The 27,897-nt window shown below is 38.6% G+C and overlaps 1 protein-coding gene across 2 annotated transcripts in view; it reads right to left on the reverse strand.

The window, feature by feature from the left end:
• Positions 1-27,897, reverse strand: part of kdm6a (lysine (K)-specific demethylase 6A) — a 233,402-nt gene that overhangs the window by 62,647 nt on the left and 142,858 nt on the right. The window contains exons 8-15 of one of the 2 annotated variants that reach the window (XM_080203827.1): positions 25,679-25,713; positions 17,176-17,269; positions 11,998-12,124; positions 8,383-8,481; positions 8,039-8,258; positions 4,896-5,030; positions 4,174-4,323; positions 1,526-1,621 (exon numbers count right to left, since the gene is read on the reverse strand). In XM_080203827.1, coding sequence (XP_080059953.1) covers positions 1,526-1,621; positions 4,174-4,323; positions 4,896-5,030; positions 8,039-8,258; positions 8,383-8,481; positions 11,998-12,124; positions 17,176-17,269; positions 25,679-25,713 — 956 coding nt within the window. The remainder of the gene's footprint in view (positions 1-1,525; positions 1,622-4,173; positions 4,324-4,895; positions 5,031-8,038; positions 8,259-8,382; positions 8,482-11,997; positions 12,125-17,175; positions 17,270-25,678; positions 25,714-27,897) is intronic. The other variant, XM_080203828.1, reaches the window with a different exon arrangement.

Below are 27,897 nucleotides of genomic sequence, written 5' to 3' on the forward strand. Positions count from 1 at the left end.
CAGACTTTTTACTATGTCAATGCAAGGCCAGAGCTGTTAAATCGCTACAATCCATCTGGTGTAGGAACACCCACACTGCTGGCTGGGAGTTCTAGAATTTTGACCAGCAACAGTAAAGGAATGGTGGATATAGTTCCAAGTTAGGATTGACACGGTGCTTGAGGAGGAACTTGCAGGTGCTGGTCTTGCATCTGCTATCTTTTCCTTCTAAGTGAAAGAGGTCATGAATTCATAAACAGCCAAGGTGAATCACTGCGAAGTGTCTTATATGTGCCCCATGCCACTGTCACTGTGCATTGGTGATAAGGGGGTTGGGGTGCTGATTAAGTGGGCTGCTTTGTCCCAGTTCGTGTCGAGTTTGAGTGCTGTTGCAGCATGATTCATCCAGGCAAGTACAGTATTGCATCATAGTTCTGACTCGTGCCTTGTAGATGGTAGACAGGTTTTGGGAGTCAGGAGGCGAGTTACTGGCTACAGAATTCCCAATCTTTGACCTATTCTTGTAGCCACAATATTTAAATAGTTGGTCCAGTTCAGTTACTGGTCAGTGGTAATCTTCAGTACGTTGACAAGGGGCTTCAGTGCTGATAATACAATTGTCATGGGGAGCTAGTTAGATTCTCATTTGTTGGAGGTGATCATTGCCTGACATGTGTGGCATGCACGTTACTTGCCACTTACCTGCCTACGCCTAAATGCTCTCCAGGTTTTTGCTGCATTTCGACACAGACTGCTTCAGAATCTGTGGCCTCATGAGTAGTGAGCAATCATAAGCGAACATCTCTATTTTTGGTGTTATGATGAAAGATCATTGATGAAACAGCTAAAAATGGTTACTCCTAGGATGATACCCTGAAGAACTCCTGCAGTAATGTCCTGGGGCTTATAGGATTTGCCTCCAACAGCCACAGTCATCTTCATTTGTGCTAGATAGGACTCCAGTCCATGCAGTTTTCATCCGCCTTCTCAACTGACTTCAATTTCATAGGGTTCCTTGATGCCACACAACATAGAGATACTGTAACTTCGTGGGACATAACTCAGCTAGCAGAGATGTGGACTAATGGTCTAGAGACACGTGTTAAAATTCCACCACAGCAGCTGGGGAATTTAAATAGATCAGATTTTTATTTAGCGTTAGCAACCTCAACCCTGAAACTACCTAGAAGGAAATGTTGCCTATTTGTGATTCCTGATCATAATGTGGTTGATTCTTAACTGTCCTCCAAAGTGACTTAGCAAGCCTCTCAGATGTATTTAAAAAGGAGGTTCAATGGCAATTTGGGATGGCTTACAGATGATGCCCTCAACTTCTATGAATAAATTTAAAGTACAGATATGTTGTTTTGATAACATCACTCAGGAATTCAGCTCTTCTGTCTCGCTTGGCCCAAGATCTAGAGCTGAGCCATCCTAGTAGACACAGACTGCACACCAGTGTGCATATTACTAGTAAGTTTCTGAAAATAGTGCTCAATATTTCAGAATTACTGTATAATCAAAATATTATAATAAAACCACATACCTGTAATTTTTGAGGGGTCAGATACCATGATGGAACCTGCTGTTGTACTGGATGGTGTGATGTGTGACCACCTGACCAGACATCTGGAGCATTTAGCTGAAAATAGAAAAAAGAATGGAACTGCCTAAACAGAATAATTTCTTATTTCCAATTTAATTGAGTAAAATTTCTGTACCATTTCTGAACAGAGCACCAGTAAAAGCTAAATGCAGAAAATGGATGAGCAAATAAGAACATACCTAAACAGAAATTTAAAACCCATACGCTGCAATGAGATATTTTGGGAACCCTGCAAAATCTTTGAAGACTACATAATAAATTGTTGAATAGATTACCTATGTAATTTGCTTAAAACGCATGTGGTGCATTATTTGCTACAACACTGAAAAAACGTGAATCACTCTGGTTGCCCACTTGCAACAATACTTTTGCAGCTACTGATCTGCTCAATCACATCCTCATCTCCTCTTCTGGTGCCCGCGTCACTAGTTAATCCCATACTCTTTCCCTCCCTGAATCCCCTTGGTACAAAACTCAAATTCAAGTCACTAAGTTCAAAGCTTGCAGATTCAAACATCTGATGCATAACTGCTTTAAGCTAGACGTGGCTGAGCCAGATCAAGTGCCAGCAGGCTACAATTTCCTCTGCTCACTATTCCTGGATCATCTTCGACCACAAATCTAACTCCAACTTCTGCACATTCCGCCTGCCTTTTCCACCAAACAGAAGGAACTCACAAACTCTCATCAAGACCGAATCCACCCATTCACCTGTCCATCACATTCCTCTCTTCCCCCATCCCACCAAGCTAATCTTCTAAGGTTGCTACCTTCTAGAACACCAAAGCCACATACATCTTCCTCTAGTTTCTCTCCCATTTACACCCATGCCCCCTTCAAACTCATTTTGTCCATGAGATCCACCTCTTTATCCACTTTTTCCACTAAACTGCTGACCTCCATTGCTCCATCTTCCCTTCCTCAACCCTTTGCTAACAGTAAACTGTTCTCTCTCAATTACTTCGTTCTGCGTTTCAAACTTGCTGTCATCTCCCACACTACCCCCTAGCCTTGCAAGCTATTCACATCAGTTATATCAACTTCTGAAGTTCTTGAATACGTTGTCGCCCAAATTCTTGTCCATCTGCAATTACATGCTTGAATTTCTCCAATCAGATTTCAATCCTTGCCACAGCATAGAAACAGCCCTAATCTATGGCACAAATTATGTCTTATGTCACTGCACACTCAATCTTTCTTGGCCTGTCTGTAACTGAGATGATTTAACCTGCAATACTTGCTGTGTCCAGCTGAATGGGGCAAAATGGTCGCCCAGATTTTATTCTTGCCCATCTAAATTGTAACAAAAATATCCCCTGAACCAACTTCTCTTCCCAATCTCACACCACTGCCCCTGGAGCTTCTAAATTCCAGTGGATAACAAGCCCAGCCTTTCCTCATGAGACAACCTGCTCATTCTAGGTATTAATCTAGCAAACTTTCTCGGAACTGCTTCCAATACATCTACATCTTTCTTGAAATGATACCAATACTGTACACCGTATTCCAGATGTGGTCTCACCAATATCCTGTACAACTAAAGCACAGCCTCCCTACTCATATATTGCATGATGCCCCTTGGCAACAGCGTTTGAAAAAAAAACACTAGGTTCTGCTATCTCACTTTTCCATTGTGTGACTGGATGAGTCACAAATTCCTCCAACTAAACAACTGGGCAGACTGAAACATTGTTTTGGACCTCACCGAACATTCCACACTCCCTGGTCACTGTCTCATGCTGAACTAGCCAGTTTACATCTTCGGAGTTCTATTTACTCCTGAGCTAGGCTTCCAAACTCATATTCTCTCCATCGCTAAGATCATCTACATCCATCATCTTAATATTACCTATCTCAATTCATGTCTCTGAAACCTTTTTATCCATGCTTTTGTTACCTCCGAACTTAACTTTTCTGATGCTCTCTAGCCGGTCTCCATTCTTCTATTCTCTATAAACTATGTTCATTATAAACAGCTGTCCAAGTCCCAACTAATATAAGTTCCATGCATTCACTGTGCCTTCAGCTCTGGAAATATCTCCCTCAACTTCTTAGCCTTAAAAACTTCCTTAAAATGAAACGCTTTGGTCAAGATTTTCGCTAATCGCTCTAAATACTCTTCCTTTGGCTTGCAATCAAGTTGATTTGCCATGTGATATTTTACAGTGTTAAAGGCACTATAAAAAGGAAGGTTGTTATACATCAGTGTGCATTATACCAACAGATCATAAACGTGACACATTTCATTTTAAATTGACTGTCTTATCTGGCATGCAAGATAACATTACCATTAAAAATGGCTTAAAAAAAAACACAGTACATTCAGCCGAGAATACCAAACCATCGTTAAAATGTTGAAAAGGTATTCCTGTCCTCCATTCTAGAACATCCATAAAAAAAGTGTACATTTCATGTTGAATAGAGTACACTACAAATGAGATGCATACCATCACAGGCCACTTTAAACCTTTTAGAAGCATTTATTTAACAAACTACATTTTTCCACGGTGTCCTTTTCATTTGAATGCTGAACTCATTCTGCAGTCCTCAAAAGGACTAAAATGGAATCAACCAACTGGAATTACTACCTTAGTAGGACTGGACATCCTTTTCCTCTTAGCAGGACTGGATAGGTCATCTACTTGGTTAGAAGGAACCATGTGTAGTGGTAAGGACTGCTGTGACTGCTGACTGAGGCCTACTAATGGTTCATTACTGTGATGGTGAGGTTTACAAGCCTACACACAAAAGAAGAGCATTGGAAAGAAAATCTTTAGGCAACATTTCAAAGTACTTGCAAGATATATTTTCTTTATGCTTTTGATTCCCCGTTGCCGTGCACTTGTGCAGTCGTAATCACAGAATATATTTTTCACCAGCTGAACAACGATTAAGTGTTGTTTAGACTAATTTTTCATTTCCATTTTTGTCAGAGTTGAGTACCAAGGAAAAAAAATCTGACCAGTTCTGGGCAATAGTTGATGTAGTTATCTATAAATACAGCTTTATGTATGAATAGTGCAAAGTATTGCATACAATTGGATGGTTCAACATTTACTTTCCAATAGCTTGAGAAATCACCAATTTTGATCTCAACAGCTCGAGGACCTTTAAAAATATTTTGGTAATCTCACAGACCCAAATAGTTGTAATCCGATGAATACATTTCTTCAAATCCTACCACTGATGAGATTTTGCAGAGTTACTGTTTTGTGTGCGTGCGTGTGTAAATGTATTAGCCACTAGAAAGTACCTTTAAAACTATAAAGCTAAAATGCTTAAGTACAATTGAGGTACAAATAATTTTCACCTGCTGAGCTGAATTCATGGCACCCTGCCTGGAGGTAAGTTCTGCTGGGATTGGTAGGCTCCATGCCTCCTCAATACTGGGAAGCATTTTGGTTTTACTTTGTAGGCTACCTTGTGGAAGGTTGCACAACTGGGCCTGTAAAAAGTATGTGATGCGATTATGTAAATGAAAGCTAACTGATCAGTCATACAAACCACCTAATTGCTCAACAATCATGTAACACTTGTGGCTTTATGATCACACTAAAACTTCAGTTAAACTTGTGATAGAACACATCTGTGTGAAGTTTGAGCAACTTGCCCAGGTTTTAATTTGTTAAATTTTGCATTGTGTGCGGTGAAAAAAATCAATCAAAATCAGAACAAAAACTGTTAACTTTTATACAATATATTTTATACAAATATATGATTTTGAATTTAAATGTAACAATTTTTTCCCAGTAACATAACATCAAAGTGATTAAATCTCGCAGGGATGGGTGGTGTTATTAATATCCTATTAATTCCTTTTCTATTCTACTTAAATTCAAAATTAAACTAAAAGCTTAAAGTCTTTAAAAGCTGCAGTTTCCTTTTAGTTGACTTGTATATAAAAAAAAGCTTCATTTTTTTGTAAGCACCAAATCAATTAAAATGCTTAAAAGAATCTAAAGCACTTCAATCTATACAGAAAAGGATAGTCAAGCAAGCATTAATAAAAGTAGAATTTGCATTGTTCTTTGCGTCTTATCCTACACAGCTTCTCAAGAGTGAAATTACTGCAATCAACTCAACTGCAAGTCAACGACCCACGCTGCACTCAGTTTAAAGAACACTGAGGAAAAAGCTATGAGAAATTGGGGGAAAAAGTGCAGCCATAGGACATGGGATTAAAATCAGTACTAATATAAATGGTGAGAGAAAGTAAATTATTCCAATAAGGACCAAAATTGAACTTGCAACAAGGGAAATTTTCAGAAATGCAGAATTCTGTTGTGTTTGCTTTTCCAACGGGCTTCTTGCTTACAAGTTATTTCAGGAATGTTTAGATTTATAAATTATAAAATCTTTACCTTTAACACTAACAATTTGTAACAAATGTTTCACTCCCTTTTGTTTACAGATTAAAGATAAGGCATTATCTTTCTTTAAATAGGAGCAAAAAATTGTTACAAAAGAGACTCAGGATACTGCTTCCAATGGAGCAAAGAAGGCCAAGAGATCAAGTTGAATAAAGAAAGCCGATTTCCCCTAATTGGGAAGTTAGATAGCTACAGGATGAGGGAGCTATTCTTTACACATAGCCATACAGTATGAAATACTTTGACATAGCTAACACAGAGATGAGATCTTTTAAGGGCAAACAAATGGCTGAAGCAGCTGAAAGTAGATGATCATAGGGAAGAAATAGAACAGTCACATTAATTCTGCTTTGTTCTGATAAGGCAACAGCATAGATGCAGTGAGTCAAATAGTTTTCCGCTATTTATAAACCAGCACGATTGTGTTTGCTTCAAAATAAGCGATGTTTCATATTAGTGCTTATTATATATAAATTAGAGAATGGGATAAGGGTGCTATGCAGAAAATCAAATTGTATTGAAGATATCCATTACAATTATTTGGTGCAAGATAGTATCAAGCACATTGTGAGCTCTTGTGGAAAATAAATCAGTACATTTGATGGTTCCATGGGTAAACATGCTGCTTGGTATTTTACTGTGCCATATAGGATAGAAGATTCCATGTTTAACCTCTGGTCTGTGCTGAGTTAGCTGAGCTCAGAAAGGACTACAGAACATACACTACGTATAGCCTCAGTGACCAGTGAAGGTGAAAATGGACAAAAAACTCAGCCAGAGCTTTTGTTCTCTCTCTCTCTCCAGCCCCTCTCCCTCCCCCACCCCTGCATTGGAAAGTACACTTAGACTTTAGCTGAGGATCAGTATCTCATCTGATATTCCTTCCACTCCACTTTCTTTGAAAGGCTAACCATTGATACTGTCCAAGATAATCCTTGGCCAGGCAAGAAGATTGAGCAACTGATTGGATCAGTAGTGCCATGTTGAGTATTGGAATAACTGAGGTCCCTAAACCTCAATGTGAATTGCAAAATCTTTTCCATCCTCAATTTTCTTTCCCTACTTCCTGAAGGTACTAATTCTTGTTGAGGTATGGCCAGCAGCCCCTCAGCAGAGTTGCAAACTCAGTATTCTTCAGATGTGAGCTCGAAAACATTGAGCGTGCCATTCATAAAAGTCATCACACCTAAACCCAGTCTTCTCGTCCCTGGATATTGAAGAAATTTCTGGCAGTGGTTACTGAATTGCAATATAGTGTGAAACCCTAGCTGGCTCTGCCATCTCCAACTAAAATCCTAGTTCTCAGCAGTTATCTCAACACAGACTAGGAATGTAATTTGGAAGCTTCCTGTGGCCTAATTCTGCACCAAGCATACCTTTATTTACTCGGCCATTTGGAAATTTTATCAAGATGGATCGAAAAATGTCCTCAGATTATGAAGTCAAACAAAGAAAGATACTGCAGCTTTAACAGAAGAATTCAATGTCATTTGCATCAGCATTGGCTTATGTAGAAATACTGTGTAGGCAGGTAGGACTTAAAGAAAAGAAGAATAGCTTTGCACTTAAGATACCATATAGCAGGCAATTTTGGCAAAAAAAAAGGGATTTTCAGCAATTTTCTCTTCCAATTAGACCTGAAGCAGTGAAAAACTGACTGCTTTATTCAGATCTGCAAGCTGAACATGATTTTAACAATGTAATTCATATAACCTGCTATGCGGTACTGCATAAAGCTAATTTGATTACAAATTTGTTAACGGTAACTTCTATTTAAAAAATACAATTAAAGCAGAAGGCATTTTATAATTAACTTCTTACAGTACTTAAATTGCCCATTCAAATTATATTCCTTGGAATTCTGTCTGCATGGTATCTGGTTAACTAACCAGTTTAAACTAAACATTTTTGCTTAAGAAATACTTTCTAATTCTGTGCAATATGGTTAGTCATTAACAACCATATAGAAGTTTTTCTTTTCTAATCCATTGATATAAATCCTTTAAATCCAATAGAAATAATCCATTTAATTTTTAAAATGAATAATATGCATTTAAAGATACCACACCCCAAACCAGTTTACCTGTAAGTACTTTATCCTTGCTGTGAGTGCAGAAGTATTACTACAATTTTTGCTCCTAGTTGCATTTATGTAACATTTAATTGCATCCTGAGGCTGATTGCAGGATTCATAGAGTGTTCCCAGGTCCATCCAGGCTGCAGCATGTCCATGGTCCAGCTGAACAGCACAGATATAGGCCTGTAAAGCATCCATTGGCTGGTTCTGTTGCTGATACAATACCCTAAGACAGTAAACAAAATGACAAACAGGACTGAAAATATGCAGACAATAAGACGACAAACTTAAATTACCAGAACATTCCTGAGTTTCTATCTTGCCATCTAATTTTATCTGCTATTTCTTACCCTATTGAACACCATGTGTCAGCACTTGCTTCTGATTTATCAATGGAATGCCTGTATGATAAGAAGGCATCCTGAACTTTGCCAATGCTTGAATAGCACCTGCAAAAAAACACCTACAATTCAGAATATATACATTCAAATCAGATGTTATTGTGCCAATTCATGTGTATATTTTAGATGATAATGCAGTTTAAAAAATCCTCAAGGCATTGCAACCTACCTGTACAATGCTTATGCAAACTCCACTGAAACTGCTACTTAAAATATTTTAATTGTGCTCAGAACACAAATGCATTGTAAGGCACAGGATTATAGTTACTAATTGAAACACAAAACATGACTTACTTTTGATGCAACCTTCATTTTTGAATGATTCTATCATTTTCACAAATGGCAATTGAGAGACAATTACATTAGGCATGGGACTGGAGTGTCATCGGTCAAACTGGGTAAGAAAAACTTGTATTTACATGTACATTTACATAGCACCTTTGAAGGCCACGGGACGTCTTAAAGCACTTTACACTTTTGAAATTTAGTTAGAACTTGCACACATCAAGATCTCACAATTCTGTGAAAAGATCAAATAATCATTTTCAGTGATGTTTGTTGAACAATAGTAATCAATCAGGGACAGAAGAGATCTCTTTAAAACATTCAACCAAGGGGACAGACTGTCTCAGTTCAACATCTCATCCGAATGACAGCACCTCCAACAATGCGCACTTTTTCAGTAGTAGTTATAGTCTAAATTATGTGCTCAAGTCCATGGAGTGTAATCTGAACTTATAGCCTTGACTCAAGAGGCAAGAGTGCTACCATCAATTCACTGCAGATACCAAGTTTTTATGACAATCCAACTTCATGGTTACTTCAACAGATTTTCAATAAGTGAGTTCAAATTCTCAAACTACCAATGCTGGGATTTAAACAGTTTTAAATTCATGTAGAAAATTAAGCCAGTCTTCCAGATTATCAGTTTAGGAACATAACATTCACTCCTGTACCTCTGCTTGCAACGGGAGGGCAACTGGAGGCAAGGGATTAAGAATTGCTTAATTTAAAATTTGTGGTCTGCATTGGTCAATCATCTCCCCAGCCATAGCTTGACATGTATGTGCGCACAGAATTTGGAAGCAACCTTCAGTTTTTAAAGAGTACACAAGAGGAGAGCAAGTGATAGAATAAAATAAGATACACAAGAAACGTCCAAGGTTGCACAATCTGAGTGAAATGACAGGAAGGCAGCTTTGTTCATGGTGGTTAAAAATGCAACTAAATAGTGAGAAACTGGCAAACTAATACTTTTATCTATCCAAATGGCCCAATAGGGGTGGAAAACCTTCAAGTTGAGGCCAAATTCTTACTCAAATTACACCTTGAACACATTTTATAAAACATGATTATTTCAAGCAGTTGCTTCGCAGATAATGTTCGTACTGGAACTTTTGCATTCATAATACAAGGTGAATAAACTTGAACTTTTCTTACTTGACTTCTTAAATTACAGTCACTTAAGAAGAAGCAGAAACTCCATCAGAATATATAATGTAATTCAGGAATAAGGGTGCTAACTGTTCCAACATTTTCCTGCAGCCTCCAAACATTGAAGATAAATCTCCAGGGCACTGCTGCGAACAACCTCAGATAAATATCATAAGGGCATGAAAAAGTGCTGCTTTCCATTTTCTTTGACTGCATTAGCTTACTAGCTAATATTTAGGAATGAGGAGAGGAGAAAAAAAGATGTTTGACTGATAGAGATCATCCAATTGGTAATAAAGCTTATGGGGGAGAAGGGAATACAGTTTGTTTTCTAATTGGTGCGGGGAATTAATGCATCTTGAAAAACCAACAGCAGGAATGTCGGTGCTTAAAGGGCAGAGGTCATGTGATGAAGCAATTTTAGCACTGCAATAACCCAATAAATCAGAGATTTAGGTGGAGCAAGAATTCTGGCATGGACTTGATTGGCTGAATGTCTTTTTCTGTATATTTTATGCACTTTTTTGTAAACATATAAGATAGTACCAAAAACTGTCACTGATTCTTGTCTAAATTTACCATTATCCAGCTGCTTCCAGGTACTTCAACTTTTAGCTTTAGAAACTTTTCAAACTCACCATATCAATTCTACCCAACTTTTATTGGAAATCCTCTGCTTGCCTCTATTTTCATTTTAAGATCAAGGAGGTCTGAGTGAGATTGTTAATCTCTGAAGTACTTCATTCAGTCCCTGCTTTAAGGCTTTGTCCAAATCAGGCTAATTGAGATCAAGGTCAAAAAAAATGGATAAACAATGACCCCAGTAGCTCTGACATGGTGGCACAGTGGTTAGCACCACTGTCTTACAGCTCCAGGGACCAAGATTCCATTCCAGCATTGGATACTGTGTGGAGTCTACACATTATCCCCATGTCTGTGTGGGTTTTCTCTAGGTGTTCCGGTTTCCTTCCAGTCCGAAAGATGTATGGATTAGGTGCATTGGCCATGCTAAATTCTCTCTCATTGTATTCAAACAAGTGTCAGAGTATGCCAACTAGGAGATTTTCACAGTAACTTCTTTCTAGCGTTAATGTACGTATACTTGTGACACTAATAAATAAACTTTACTATTTTTGGGTAACAGTCATCTTCAGTGTTTCGTCGACATGAAAAGTAATAAAGATGGTGGCATTTCAGAGATGAGGATCAATGCAGAATGTAAGATGAAGCAATTGATCATGGTGGAAATGACTAATTCCCGTTTTGTACTGTACTGACAGTTTTGTCTCCCTGCATTTAAAGATCCAGAATGTGATGTGGAGTTGCTGGTGTTGGACTAGGGTAGGCCCAATAAGTAGTCTCACAACACCAAGTTAAAGTCCAACAGGTTTATTTGAGATAGCACTACCATAACTGCTACCAAATAAACCTGCTGGACTTTACTGTGGTGTTGTGAGGCTACTTACTAAGTTCTAGAATGGCATAAGCTAATGCCATCCAGTCAAATTAATCCAAAGTTCAAGAACAAGGAATGGAATTCTTGGCACCTGTCACCATCTCAGCTGAATGCAAGTGCAAACAAAAGTAAGGACTTTGAAACACAAATGACAACTAATACCAAAAACAAGAAATATTGCAAATGCACAGAAGTCACTGAGCATCTGAAAGAGAATGGTTATAAAGCTCCATAAGAATCATAGAATCCCTACAGTGCAGGAGACCATTTGGCCCATCGAGTTGGTACTGACAACAATCCCACTTAGGCCCTATCCCCATAATCCCACACATTTACACCACTAAACCCTTCAACCTACGCATTCCAGACACTAAGGGACAATTTAGCATGGCCAATGCACCTAACCTCCACATCTTTAGAGCATGGGAGGAAACCAGAGCACCAGAGGAAACCCATGCAAACTCAGAACATGCAAACTCCACACAGACAGTGCGGGAATCAAACAGGTTCCAGGAGCTGAGAGGCAGCAATGCTAACCACTGTGCCACTATGCTACCCCAAACTGGTTTCAGATTTTCATTTTAGTCTTTAGACAAATAATTAGATTCAGGATACCAGATTCTTAAAATAACTGACTCAAAAATCAACATTACATCCAGTAACTTCATTCTTACCTGCCAAGGAAGTACCAGGATTGGCCAGAGTTTGGGTCTGCTTCGAGAGATTTCTGGAGACACTGAATAGCAAGACTTTCCTTAGTTGTCTTGTCTCCTAGTGGCTCCACTGTGTGATGCATCCAGCCTGCAATACATGAACATTGATTAGCTAAGTATATCCATTTGGATATCAACTTCTGTAATAAAACATTCACAGCCATACAAGACAATTTTTGATGGATAAAAATGTTTCAAATTATTACCAACACAATTGTTCAAATTGCTTTATATGTCATTTTTTCTCGAGAAAATAACTTCTGAGCATAGAAGGAACAATAACAAAAGCACAGACTTCAGATACCTTTAAATGCTTATGACGCCGCATTAGCGAAAGAGAACAGCAACAGATACTGCTTAATCTGGTAAACTATGTAAATTACTGAAAATATATTAATGAAAATATAATTAAAAATTCAGTTCTACAGGAATTTAATGATCTGTGCAACAGAATGTCAATGTCACGAAGACCTAATTTCTTTCCCCAATCTTAAGCCATTATTGTAATGCACAAGAATCACTACATTCATCAACATTTCAAGATTACATTCAGTTTGTCTGTCTAAAACATTAAGCTCCTACTGTATGTTTAAAAATATTGAAGCACGGTCTATGTGCACATGTTCCAAAATGGAATGCCAAAATCAGAAACTTAAATCAACTAATTTTTTGCGGACATACATACATATGGAATGGGAGCAGATGTAGGTCATTCAACAAGATCATGGTTGATCTGTTCATGTTTCAAATTCCACATTCCCATCTACCCATGTAACCTTTGATTCCCTTGCTGATCAAGGATCTATCACCACATAATGACCCACCTCCACCACTTTCTGAAGTACAGAATGCCAAAGTTGCACAAACCTCAAAAAAAATCTCCTCACCTCTGTCACATTTCTTCTAGTTTCAGTCTTAAATGGGTGACTCATTTTTAAAACAGTGAGCCCTAATTCCAGATTCTCCCATAAGAGGAAACACCCTCTCCACAATGATGCTGTCAAGATCCTTCTTGTACGTTTCAATAAAGTTGCCTCTTGCTCTTCTAAACTCCAGTTGATACAAGCCTAGCCTATCCAATCTTTCCTCAAAATAACCTGCCCACTCTTAGTATTAGTTTACTAAACCTTCTCTGAGCTGCTTCTAATGCATTTATATCCTTCCTTAAAGAAGGAGGTCAATACTGGACACAGTACTCCAGGCATAATCTCATCCGTGTTCTGTACAAATGAAGCATAACCTCCTTACTTTTGTATTCAAATCTCCTTGCAATAAATGATATTAGCTTTCCTAATTACTTAGTGTATCTGCATGCTAGCCTTCTGCTATTCATTCATCAGGATACCCAGATCCCTTGGAACCTCAGAGCTTTGCAATTTCTCATTTAGATATTATGCTTCTTTTTTATTCTTCCTGCCAAAATGAACCTTGTCCACATTAAACACCTTTTGCCAGATTTTTGCCCACTCACTTATAGCCTCTTTATGTCCTCTTCACAACTTATTTTCTTACCTATCTTTGCATCATCAGTAAATTTAGCAATGATACCTTCGGTCCCTTCATCCAAGTTGTTCATATAAATTATAGAGTTGAGGTTCCAGTATCGATCCCTGTGGCATGTGACTAGTTACACCCCGCCAACCAGAAAAAGACCCATTTATTCGATTTTCTATTGGCCAGCCAATCTTCCACCCACAATAATGTTACCCGCTAAATCATGAACTTTTATTTCCCACAATAGCCTTTGATGTGGCACTTTATCAAATGCCTTCTGGAAATCTAAATACAGTTAATCTACAAGTTCCCCTTTTCCACACACGTGACTCTTTCATGGAATAAATCGGTTCAACGTGATTTCCCTTTCACAAAATCATGTTAACTCAGCCTGATTTTTACTAATAGCTCTGACATTTTCCCTATGATAGGTGTTAAGCTATCTGGCCTGTTGTTTTCTGCTTTCTGCCTCCCTCCCTTTTTGAATAAAGGAGTTACATCTGCTAGTTTCCAACCTAATAGCACCTTCCCCAAATCCAGGGAATTTTGGAAAATTAAAACCAACATATCAACTATCTCATTTACCACTTTGGTTACGACCAGTGTATGAAGTACATCAGCACCTGGAGATCTCTCAGCACACAGCTCCTGTTTGTTAAATGCCATTTCCCTGGTGATTGTAATTGCCCTGATTTCTTCCCTCCCTTTAATTTCCTGATATACAGCTATATTTAGGACATTACATTCATACCCTCTAGTGATGATACTTGTATCCTCTACAGTGAAAAGCAATGCAAAATACAGGAAGGCAGATTACAATACGAATTAGGAGAGGGAATGTGCAACGAAACCTGGATGTCTTTGTACACCAGTCACTGAATGCAAGCATACAGTAAAAAACGCAAATGGTATTCTGGCCTACACTGCAAGAGGATTCAAATACAGGGGCAAGGATGTCTTACTAAATTGTGCAGGGCCTTGGTGAAGCCACACCTGGAATAGTGGTTGCAGTTTGGTTTCCAATAATTTAAGTATCTAAGGAATGATGTTCTTGCTCTAGAGGGAGTTCAGAGAAGGTTTACCAGACTGATTCCTGGGGTGATAAGACTGACATATGAGAAGAAATTGAGTTGGTTAGGATTGTATTCATTGGGGTTAAGGGTAGGGGGGAAATGAAGGTAGACAAGGCAAGACAAGGTAGACAAGGATGTTCCCAACGTAGGACTGTCCAGAACCAGGGGTCCCACTCTTGAGGATGCGGGGTAAAACATTTACGACAGACGAGGAGAAATTTCTTCACTCAGAGTGGTCAGCCTGTGGAATTCGCTATCAGAAGTAGCTGAGGTCAAAATACATTTCAAGAAGCAATTCGATACAGTATTCGGGACAAATGGGATCAAAGGATATTGGGGGAAAGCAAGATCAGGCTATTGAGTTGGATAATCAGCCATGATCACAATGAATGGTAAAGCAGACTCGAAGGGCTGAATGGCCTCCTCCTGCTCCTATTTTTTAATGTTTCACCCATAAGAAACAACAATGTACCATTTGCTTTGGGTTTTCAAATGATATGATCTATGAATCACAGAAATGTTTGGATATTAAACATTTAAAACATAATGAACACCGTTATATAATCACTTTCTAAACAAATGAAAAAATTTGTCCCATCTAGAATTTCAAATCATATTACGGTTAGGGAGTACACAGAAAGCAAGCACATGGCATGCACACTACATGGAGAAAGTGCAATTCACAGCAAGGATCTGATTCACAGTTACAGTTCTTCAGCAAAGCGAGAAGTAATCATAAGCTTTCAAATTTTTTAAATTAGCTATGAAGACAAGATCCAACATTGTGTAATCTTACATAAGCAAAACTGAGTTGGAAGAACTTGCATAGAATATCAAAATGAAGGTTTAGTTCATTCGAAGTTGGGTGCTTAAAGGTTAGCCTGATTAAAGCCATCACTTTAACATAAACAACCTAACTTGTGAACCAGACATAAAAACACAGTGGGTAGAGAACAGAGGCAGCACCAGACATAAAATGTTTCCCAAGTTCCTTTGGAAGATACTGTTTCAATAAGAAGCCAGCATTTTAAGCACCTGTGGTTAGAAGTCAACAATGGAATTGCCATAGCAACATGGCAGAGATAGTCAGCAAAACAGCTCCAAAAGCAATGTGAATAGATTTATGACAGGACACCACTCTGGTGTGATTAGTTCCCAGCTAATGGAAACTGCAATCAATCCCCAACTTGTGCCCAAAGAGCTAAGTGTGTCTGGTGGGACTTAAAACAAAGTTACAATAGAATTTACTTTTAAGTGTGAGGAGATTTGAAAGCACATGCCAATGTGAATTGTAGTAAATAAGTTAAATAAAAAGTTAAACTAGAAGTTTAAATAAGTTTAATTAATTTTAATTAATAACTAAATTAGAAGTTAAAATTAACAATACTCTGGATTGTTAATTTTTCACAAAATACAATTTCATGGCTTTTGCTAAGAGAATAATAAGACCAAAACATAAAATTTTATCAAATGAACAGCGAACAGCATGCTTTAAAACAAAACTAAATATTTCCAGAATATGGTCCTGTAACAAATGTTGTGTGAACATATTACCACATATCTTTTAAAAAGACCATATCCTCAATATGCGTATAGACATTTTGAGGCTCGTGAGAATAGCATGCATCTTCTTTTCCAAAACTGAAAAACTGTTTTACAACAATCGCCAGGTATTACCTACCAGCTAGATAGCCAATTTTTAAATAATACTGAATGTCAAGTAAAGCCAGAAAATTTATAGATATGCTTAAAACAAACTAAGAATTCCACATTTGAGCACAGTAATGCCAACTAATTCAAGGTATAAATCAACAATATGCATTGGAAGCAAACATTATCTGAATTGCATAAAAATGACTAGTAGAGGACTATCGTCACAAAAAGCAAGGATTTTCAACGTGTACATATATTCTTTTCAGAAATAAAGGTTTCAAAATGTTGCAGTTCGAATGCTAAAGTATTGTCACATAAGTTATCTATGTCCAATAACACTGTTTCGAATGAAGGAAAGTTTAACAGCCTGAAAAGTAAACATTTTATTTTGTTCCTCCTAAACTATATTTAACTGGGAGGTGTAACCTAGCTGGATCAAGTTGTAAATCACTTCATTGTAATTTAAGGCTGTGGAACAAGACAGATATAGTCATATAGGGGCCCAGGGAAAGGGTACAAAATGGTTCTGATGGCATAGATCTTTCAAAGAAAAATACATATTACTACAGCTCAACATTGCATTCATTTTGACTGATGCTACTTCACTGTTCATGTTTTAACCCTTCAAGAAGTCTAAGATGATCAGCCATATGAATGTAATGTCTTTACAATAAATAGAACTCTCAAATGTTTAATAAAACTAAACTAAAATACAAATTATATTGAAATGAAAAATATCTTTAAACCTAAGTTTAAATTAATTTTAATCACTTGGATCTGGATTGAAACACATTACTGTCAACCTGCACCACCCTGTGACAGTTTCAACATCTTCTTCCTATTTAGGACGTTAATAGAAGTTCAATAATTTGAGATTACGAAAGGCAATTGAAAACAAAAGAGAGCCTGAGACACTTACCGAGCTGCTGCAGTATATTTGCTTTCACTTGTGCGGAAAGATTCTCAGTTTGCAAAAGTTGTTCATAGGCTTCCTTTGCAGCACGATATTTTCTCTGCAGTTGCAGGAGCAAGGGGGCGAAAAAAGAAAGAAACTGTCTAAAGTAAGTTTCAATTGAAACAACCCTAAAGCTCTTGGCAACTAATACTTTTACCGCTTTTGTTCTTGGAGCTGGAACTACACAAACAGGAGCGAAAGATGCTTTCTGAACACTGCTGTCACAAAGACAACAAGGAAATGACAATTGCATAGACTAAAAAAACAGGTCCAACAGAAAACACGGAGTAAGGGGGAGGGGTCTCATGGGCAAAACAGGATTTCACAACATATTTAGGGTCTATTGTGTTCTGCGTGTAGCTCAAGATAGAATATGAGCTAGTAGTTAACACTTGGAAAAGATAGATGTGTACAGGTCAAGTAAAATGCAATCACAATAATCAAGTTTCTTCTCTAATCATTTAATTGAACATTTTCAACTGAAACATTTTAAAAGAGACAAATAATAAGTTCACAGTTTCTGCCACTTAACAGCGCTGGCTGATTAATATGGTGTGTTATGGAGTGGCAGAACACAGGAGTTGTGCATTTTTTCCAGCAAAGTGGCCTTTCATGAGCAAGCACCAAACAAATGGTACTTTCTACTCAAACAGGAAGAATTAGCTTAAAATAATAGCTCAATGATTACAGTTAACACAGGAACATAGTGACTTTGGAGCAGGAATAAGCCATTCAGCCCTTCGAGCCTGCTCCACCATTCAATAAGATCATGGCTTATCTGTTGTGTCTTAATTCCCCTTTACTATTTGCCTCTCATAACCCTTGACTCCCCATTTAAAGATGAGGCATAAACCACAAAATGAATATTTCCTTCAAGAAAGCAAATCCATTAACATGCATGCGGAGTTGATTTTAAAAAATGACAATGTCATGAATTATTTCTACATACTAGACTGTACTATACTGAAAATCTGTTCTGTAAGAATTAAGTTTTAAAGTGCAGGATTGATAAAATCTGTAATTAGGTGTCACATTCTCATTCAGTTTTAAATGCAGGTAAATTCTTGCATTGCTTTCAATACTAATCATAATATCTGCATGCTTCTAATATGCAGAAGTGATTTTTTAAAATAACCAGTTTTGAAAAGAATTGCAATTTTATAGTCACCATAATAAACAAAAGCAGTTCAGCATACACACCACTTAAAAAGTTTCAATGCAACAACCGTTTTAAGAAATAATAGCCATGTCTTGTGTCTATTAGAATTCCTACAGAGCAGAAAGCAGCCATTTGGCCCATCAGGTCTGCATCAACTCTCCAAAAAAAGCATCCCACCCAGGCTTAGCTTCTCTTTTATTAGAGATGGCCATTGCCTGATATGGATGTTACTTACCAGTTTAAGCCTTAAGGTTGGCCTTACATGTCAGCAAAGTTTCATTATCTGATGAGTTGCAAATGGAACTGAGTATAATGCAATCAGCAACAAACACTTCCATTTCTGGTCTTATGATGGAAGGTCACTGATGGAACAGTTGAAGGTGGCTAAGACATTGCCCTGAGAAATTCTGACATTAATGTTCTGAGGCTGAGGCCTCCAACCACCACAATCATCTTCCTTTCTGATAGCTATAACTTCAACAGCTTGTCTAAAGTCATGACTTGTGCTGGAGTACAAGCCTTCAGTACTGTGACCAGAATGTTATTGGGGACCACTACTTAACTGCCTTTGGTCTAGTCCATGCAATCAGCTGCTTCTTGATATCTCACAAAGTGAATTGAATGAACTGAAGAATGGCATCTGTGAAGTTGGAGACCTCAGGAGGGAGAGAGGGAGGTGATGATGGTAGAGGTGGGAGGGTGGGTGTTAATACATCTCATCTACTTGGCACTTCTAGCTATTGTTAGTAAAGCTTCAGCCTTAACTTTTACATCGCCACGTTGGGTTCTGTCATTGAAGATGAGAATGTTCTTGTAGCTCCCCCTGCTGTGATATTTTTAAATTGTCACAGCCATTCACATCAGGATGCAGAACTGCACAGCCTTGACTTGATCCACTGATTGCAGGATTGCTTAGCTGCATCTATCACAGTTGTTTCCACTGTTAAGTATGCACACACATCAATTTTGTAATTTATCCAGGGTAGCACCTTCTTTTCAGTTATGCCTCATGCTGTTCGGAGCATGATCTCCTACACTCCTCACGGAAGCAGGGTAAATCCCTGGCTGGATGAGAGTGATAGAGGGAAGGATGCTGGATCCTGAGGTTACACACTGCGGTGGAGTATAATGCTGCTGCTGATGGCCCACAACGGTTATAGATGCCGAATTTTAGGTTGCCAGATTAGATCCGAATTGATTCCATTTAGCAGAGTATGACGGAATATATCCTTAGAGAGAAGGCAGGACTTTGTCTCCACAAGGACTATGCAATCACTCCTAAAAATACTGTCAATGATATATGTTTCTGCAACAGTTAAAATTAGCAAGAATGAGGCCAAGTAGTTTTACTCTTACGTTTGCTCTTTCATCATATAACACAGGTTGGCTTGGTAAGTAGTGGTGCTACCAATCCACTCTTGATGCTGACACTGAAATCCCCCAACTAGGATGCATTATAACCCTCTGTACTTCTTTCAAGTGTTATTAAATTGGAGGGGTACTTATTCATCAGTTGAGGGAGGATAGTGAATAGTTAGCAGTGAGACGAGTTGACAATGTTTACCCTGATTCCATGAGGCTTCGAAAGGTCGGGAGACAACATTCAGGATTAGGCGGTATGACACTACAATTAATTCAAAGTATAAGGGAAGATAACTTTACTAAGCTTCCTATTTTGATTGCTAATCAGCAACCAAAGTACTCACACAAACATATTGGGAAAGGGAGTCATATGGCCTGTTGACACTCATTTGACCAAACTATTACAGGGATATTGTCACTGTGGAATTTCACACCAGCAAGTAGTAAAATTCTTGAGGAGAAAACTGGCAGAAGTAAGACATCTGCCAATCTACCATGCAGACGAGCAGAATTCTAGAAGTTGTCTTCTAGACTAATCAAATGCAAGTCTTATTAGTACTATTTTGGCAGTTGCAATTCCTAGTTGTAATACAAGCCCAATTAACCAGTGTGCTTTAACCTGTGAATTACATTTTCCATTACCATGCTTTTATGCAGATACACTACTGTTTGATGCATCTAAAATATAAAATCCAAGCGCGTGTAACATAATCCAAGTGTGTAACATGTTTATTGAAAATTCACATTTCCATTCCTCATTCTGTGCAAAAATAGAATTATTAACATTTTAAAAAATAAGTACAATTCTAATAGTGTTCGTGCTTTCCCGCTGAGTTGAGCATGCAAAAATTGCAACAATTTTTTAAAAAGTTCTTGTTTTTGACTGTTGTATGCAATCTTCCAAAAAAAACTTGAAATGCTTTTTACTTAATTGGTGATGTGAATAGAATGCATTAATAATGAAAATTGGGGTAATGCCAAGAAAAAAAACAGTGAACAAAACCTTTAAAAACAGGTAATTTAGTTTCAATTAATCATTACTTTGTTTCTATTGGAAACTTATTAGTCTTTCAGAGTGATTACATTATCAAAGGAAGAGTGCTGATCAGCACTCATTTCCAGACTTTATTGCCTAATGCAGCACCATTATGCACTCAGAGCTAGACAGCGTAATGAGGAAGATATGCAAATGTCATAAAGTTGTTCTGTTTGTTACAATGATGGCCCCTCTACTTTTCCCCATGGGTGCTAGTAAATGTTGTTTCCTGATAAATATGAGTTCAGTCAACACAAACATAGCACTAACGAGAATTTGGTTACAAATTACAATTAGGCATCCATTTGAAAGCTTAAAAGTAAATTGTGTACAAGTAATGAATCTTCATTGTTATAACAATTTTATTTTGTGTTAAATACTAATCTTGCTGACAACTTTAGCATTACATGGTCATTTTCATTCTTTTTCTTAAAAAGGGGAAAATCATTCTTAGAAACTTGAGACCAACTTTTTATTACAGGATTGTGCAAATCTTAGTTTTGCATGTTAACCATTTTGAGGATCAGTTTCTCCAGTTATTGAAATTCCCAAAAGCCATGAACCTTAAAGGCTACCACTGCCTGACCAAGTTAACAATGTCTTGAAAAATACATGAACAAGCCAAATAAATACCAGTTAACAGCTAATGATTTTACAGAATTCACTTGTTCAATTACTGAAAATGTGCTATCTTGCAAAGATCTTAGAAACTTGACTAAAAGGTTTAAACTGTCACATCATTTCATTTGTACAAAGTTATATTTCATAGATTTTTTTTCATTCCTGGAATGTGGACTTTGCTAGCTAGGCCAGCATTTATTGCCCATCCCTAATTGCTCTTGAGAAGACAGTGGTGAGCTGCTTTCCTGAACTTCTGCAGTCCTTTATAATGTGGATAAACCCCTCGGTGCTTTTGATAAGGAGTTAGAGGATTTTGACTCATCGACATTTATGAAGGTGATGTACATTTCAAGACAAGATGCTGAGTGGTGCTTCCATGTATCTGCTGCCCTTGTCCTTCCAGGTGGTCATGATGTGGAGATGCTGGCGTTGGACTGGGAGGGCACAGTAATAAGTCTCACAACATCAGATTAAAGTCCAACAGGTTTATTTGGAATCACGAGCTTTCGGAGCACTGCTCTTTCATCAGGTGAGACTTCTTCCAGATCGTAGCAGCAGTGGCTTTGGAAGGTGACGTTTAGGGAGGCTTGGCGAGTTCCAGCAGTACATATTGCAATTAGTACACACTGCTGCCACTGTGTCAGTGGTAGAGGGAGTGAAGACTTGTGGATGGAGTGCCAATCAAGCAGGCCGCTTTGCCTTGGATGGTGTCAGGCTTCTTGAGTGTTGTCGGAGCTGCACTCATCCAGGCAAATTCAGTCACACCCCTGACTTCTGCCTTGTAGATGGTAGATAGGTTTTGGGGAGTCAGGTGGTGAGTTTTTCTAACTTCTGACCTGCTCTGGTAGCTACAGTATTTACATGGCTAGTCCAGTTCACTTTCTGGTCAATCGTAACCACAGGATATCGACACTGAGGGATTCAGTGTTGATAATGACATTGACTGTCAAAAAGCAATGGCTATGTTTAACTGTTCATTTATTAGTGTCATAAGTGGGCTTCCATTAATATTGCAATGAAGTTACTGTGAAAATCTCCTCGTCACTACACTCTTGCGCCTGTTCTAGTACACTGAGGGAGAATTGAGCATGGCCAATGCACCTAACCAGCATGTCTTTCACATTGTTGGAGGAAATCGGAGCACCTGGAAGAAACCCATGCAACCAGGTGGAGAGTATGCAGACTCCGCACAGAGTACGGCCCAAGCCAGGAATCGAACCCAGATTCCTGGCACTATGAGGCAGCAGTGCTAACCATTGTGCCACCACGCTTGTTAGTGATGGTCTTAGTTTGACACTTGTGTGGCATGCAAATGTTACTCGTCACTTGTCAGCCCAAGCCTGGATATTGTTCAGATCTTGCTGCATTTGGACACTGATGGCTTCAGTTTTTTGGGGTGTCACAAATGGTGAACACTGTGCAATTATCATGTCCTTATTATGCAAGGAAGGTCATTGATGAAGCACTTGCTGCTTATGTTGTTTGGCACACAGTCAATGTCATTGAGCATGGCATGTGTTGTAGCTTCACCAAGTTAACATCTCATTTTTAGGTATGCCTTGTCCTACTCCTGGTGTGCTCTTCCTGCACTTTTCATTGAACAGGGCTGATCCTCTGGCTTGGTGATAATAGTACAGTGGGGGATATGCCAAGCCATGATGTCACAGATTGTGATTGAGTACAATTCTGCTGCTGCTGTTGGCCCACAATGCTTCCTGGTTGCCCAGTCATGAGGTGCTAGATCGGTTTGAAATCAAACCCATTTAGCACAGTTATAGTGCCATATAGCAGGATGGAGGGTATCCTCAATGCGAAGACAGGACGTTGTCTCCAAAAGGTGGTCATTCTGACCGATACCGTCATGGTCAAATATATCCGTGGTATGCAGGTTGGGAGAGGATGAGGTCAAGTGTGATTTTCTCTCCTGTTGGTTTCCTCACCAACTTCTTAAATAAAATTGAAAAAAAACAGCTACAATATCAAAATGGCACAACCTGTATTATAAACACTGACGTATTATGGATTGCAGAAAGATTCTAATGAAAATTGCATCTGCCATCATACCTCATTTCCACAATTGCTCGTGTATAGAATTTAATTGAAACTATTTGGGAGAAATTTGATTCATATGGCCTTGTGCACAAAGCCATGTAAATTTCAGAGACAGGCTAAATAAATTCAAGTCTGTTCTTTTCACAGATTTACATAAAAATCCATGAAGAAAGATGACTGTTAGTTGAGAGTAGAAATAGTAATAACATACTGAAAAGTCAAAACTACACAAAGCTGAGAGAACTTACCGCTGACCCTGCACATTGGCATGTGTCAAAACACTTTCCTCTCCACAATCTCAACCTCGCTCTTCCTTTCACACTTTTTTCTATAACCATGTTGAGATCAAAAAGGTGATGGTATTGGGGTTCTTGAGTGACATCAAGGTAGACAAGTCTCCAGGGCCTGATGGGATATACCCCAGAATACTGAGAGTGGCAAGAGAGGAAATTGCTGGAGCCTTGAGAGAAATCTTTGTATCCTCACTGGCTACAGAGGAGGTCCCAGAGGATTGGACAATAGCTAATATTGTTTCTTTGTTTAAGAAGGTAGCAAGGATAATCCAGGTAATTACAAGCCAGAGAGCCTTACATCAGCAGTAGGAAAATTATTGGAGAGGATTCATTCCCAGTTGGAAATAAGTGGACGTGTTAGTGAGAGGCAATGTGATTTTGTGAATGGGAAGTCGTGTCTGACAAGCTCGATTGAGGTTTTCAAGGAAGTGACAAAGGTGATTGATGAGTGCAGGGCAGTGGATGTTGTCTACATGGACTTCAGTAAGGCCTTTGACAAAGTCCCTCATGGCAGACTGGTGCAGAAGGTGAAGTCACATGGGATCAGAGGCGAGCTGGCAAGGTGGATACAAAACTGGCTCAAAGAAGGTAGCAGCGCTCCGAAAGCTAGTGGTTTTTGCTACCAAATAAACCTGTTGGACTTTAATCTGGTGCTGTGAGATTTCTTACTGTGCCTACTCCAGTCCAACGCCGGCACCTCCACATCTTCGGTCAAAGAAGACAGAAGATGGCAGTGGAAGGGTGCATTTCTGAATGGACGGCTATGACAAGTGGTGCTTCTCAGTTATCAATGCTGGAACCTTTGCTGTGTGTAACATACATAAATGATTTGGAGGAAAACGTAACTGGGTTGATTAGTAAGTTTGCGGAAGACACAAAGATTTGTGGATTTGCGGATAGCGATGAGGACCATCAGAGGACACAACAGGATATAGATCAGTTGGAGACTTGGGCAGAGAGATGGCAGATGGAGTTTAATCCAGACAAATGTGAGGTAACAAGTTTTGGAAGGTCTAATACAGATAGGAAATAAACAGTAAATGGCAGAACCCTTAGGAGTATTGATAGGCAAAGTGATCTGGGTGTACAGGTACGCAGGTGGAGAAAGTAGTCAAGAAGGCATACGGTATGCTTTTCTTCATCGGCTGGGGTACTGAATGTAAAAATTGGCAAGTCATGTTGCAACTTTACAGAACCTTAGTTAGGTCACACTTGGAATATAGTGTTCAATTCTGGTTGCCACACTACCAGAAGGATATAGAGGCTTTGGAGAAGATACAGAAAAAAATTACCAGGATGTTGCTTGGTATGGAGGGCATCAGCTACGAGGACAGGTTGGTTTGTTCTCACTGGAGCTACGGAGGTTGAGGGGAGACCTGATATAAGCCTACAAGATTATGAGAGGCATGGACAGAATGGATAATTGAAAGCGTTTTCCCAGGGTGGAAGAGTCAATTACTAGGGGGCATAGGTTTAAGGTGCAAGGGGCAAGGTTTAAAAAAGATGTACGAGGCAGTTTTCTTTTTACACAGAGAGTAGTGGGTGCCTGGAACTCTCTGCCTGAGGAGGTAGTGGAAGCGGATATGGTAGTGACTCTTAAGGGGCATCTTGACAAGTACATGAATGAGATGGGAATAGAGGGATATGGTCCCTGGAAGCTTAGGGGGTTTTAGTTAAGTTGGGCAGCATGGTCAGTGCAGGCTTGGAGGGCCAAAGGTCCTGTTCCTGTGCTGTAATTTTCTTTGTTCAGTCTCACTTGCACTCCCTCCGCCACCTCTCAGACCTCAGCTCTGTATAACCTCCTCCCACGTCATTAACATTCATATACCCACTCAGAACTACCTCATTTATATTTTCTGTACAGATAGTACTTGCAGATTCTCTGTGAATATTACTGAAGAGGCATGAAAGAGAGTCAGTTTGATGGGTTTTAGGATGGCTTACCTGGATTTCATACAAGTGAGCAACATGGAACTGAACTGCAACAAAACAAATTAATTTTAGTGGTGAACACTAAATAATTTCATTTTTCAATACATCATTTGCATTATAATTTTACTATATATTCAATTAGCAAAATATTCAATTGACAGTACATGAGCAACGTCAGACAAGATGACTAAAACTGTGGCAACAGCACAGAAGTTTAAGGAAAATAATTCATTCAAGCACAAAAAGGTGATTAAATATTAATAAAGCAACATCTATTGATAGAGATGTTCAAGGTCATAAGGGGGCTAGATCGAGTAGACAGGAAGGAACTACTCCCACTTGTAAAAGAATCAACAGCGAGAGGGCACAGATTAAATAAGCAGAACATTACTACATAACTGCACTGTCAAGTCAGGATTTGAAAAAACCAACTCGGTTAATATCCATTTCCATCAGATACAAAAAAGACTGCACACAGAAACATCAGTGAACCATAATTCATTTGATCCTAATTGGTAGTTATATTTTAGTAGCAAAATTTTAAATTATCCCATGATTATCAAATTAGCTTACAACTGCACACAACTGTTTATTCATGGTCAGTAGACATGCATGATAACTCCTGCCCAAACAGTCCTGATATAATGATACAATGGTGCTGGAAAATAATTTCCTTCCATGTCCTTTAACCTTTACTTGTTACCACATATTAGAATGAAAAACACTCAATTAATGAATTACTTTTCAAGAAGTAGCTGTTGCACAGTAGGTAAACAGAGCAGCCAATGTGCATATAGCAATGTCCTATAAAGTGACCAGGTAAGTCATTTTAGTGTACTACCACTGTGTACCATATAAAATTTACATGAGTATTCTCCTTCACTTTGCAGCAAAGTTCCTTCACCATCAAAACCCAACAGGGAAAGCATGTTATGCTTATGCAAGATCTTTACCATGCTTCTGGTCAGTTACCCTGGATATGCCTATGCGTAGGGCATCAGCATAAAATACATTCATTGTAGCAATGAATACGCCTTCTTTACACAAGAATCAGGATTATGTAACGATCGTGATAAAGGCCAATAACGTGTTTTTTTTTGGAATTTCAAGAAAAAACAGGTATTTACTAAAAGATTAAAAACCAACAAGGTTCAGAGTTTAAGAGAATTTTACTGCAAAGATCAAAAAACATGAATACTCTATCTTAGTCAGTTACATTAAAGAAATCAAAAGCATGAAGAATCCAATTACTTAGAACTGAGAACTTCACTTTGCTTGACTCGGACCCCCAATTAACTCCAGCCAGACACTTACCAAAAAATGTGAAAATTAACGACTTGATCCGAACATTGTTTCAATCATTCATATATGGAATTATATTTCGTGGGCCTTCTGCTTACTTACAAAAAGGTTTTCTGTTCAAATCTCCAAGTGTCCTACAATAGACTCTTTGCTCAACACATACGTCTCTAGCATCATAAGCGTAGCCATCTCAAGTCAGAACTCCTCTAGTTCTAATATTTTTCAACTCTGCAATCTTGTATCCAGAACACTCTCTTCATTTTGGTTATCCAAGAAATTCAACTCAGAGTGCAATACAGCCCTTCAGTTCACAAGAGTTTTAGCCAACACACACAATTTCAACTAAAATCTGCCTGCGTACCAGAACAGCCAACAGCTGTGACTGAAGGACAAATCAAACTGGACCCTTCCGGATGGCTGCTGCTCTCAGCTCAACATGTATGCTCAAGCTGTCCAGAGATACGTCAATGCCAGACTCAATAGCCAAACTCATAAGATAGCCCAGAACGTCACCCGAGCACAACGCAATGCACCCACGCCCTCAAGATCAATCGCAACATCATCGCCAAACCAGCAGACAAAGGAGGAACCATTGTGATACAGAACAGAACGGACTATTGCAAAGTGTACTAACAACTGAATAACCAGGAACACGACAGACAGTTACTTGCCAATCCAATCAGGGCACACATCTGTCAACTCAACAGGCTGATCAAGACCCACAGTGCAGGCCTTCAGAGCATTCTATACTCTATCAGTGACTTCAAACAAATAAGTAAATTCAACTTTAAACTAATACCACAATGTGTGCTGGCATTGATATAACATCAAGAGAGTGTTGCCAAATTTTTGCCCAGAACTCTGGCAGAGTTTCACCACTCCTCACCACCGAGTTGAACCATTTTAGGGTCTTTGCCAATTGCTCCACT

This window comes from Carcharhinus amblyrhynchos, chromosome 15 (genome assembly GCF_965287045.1).
Source record: "Carcharhinus amblyrhynchos chromosome 15, sCarAmb.v2.hapA, whole genome shotgun sequence".
NCBI classification, from domain to species: domain Eukaryota; kingdom Metazoa; phylum Chordata; class Chondrichthyes; order Carcharhiniformes; family Carcharhinidae; genus Carcharhinus; species Carcharhinus amblyrhynchos.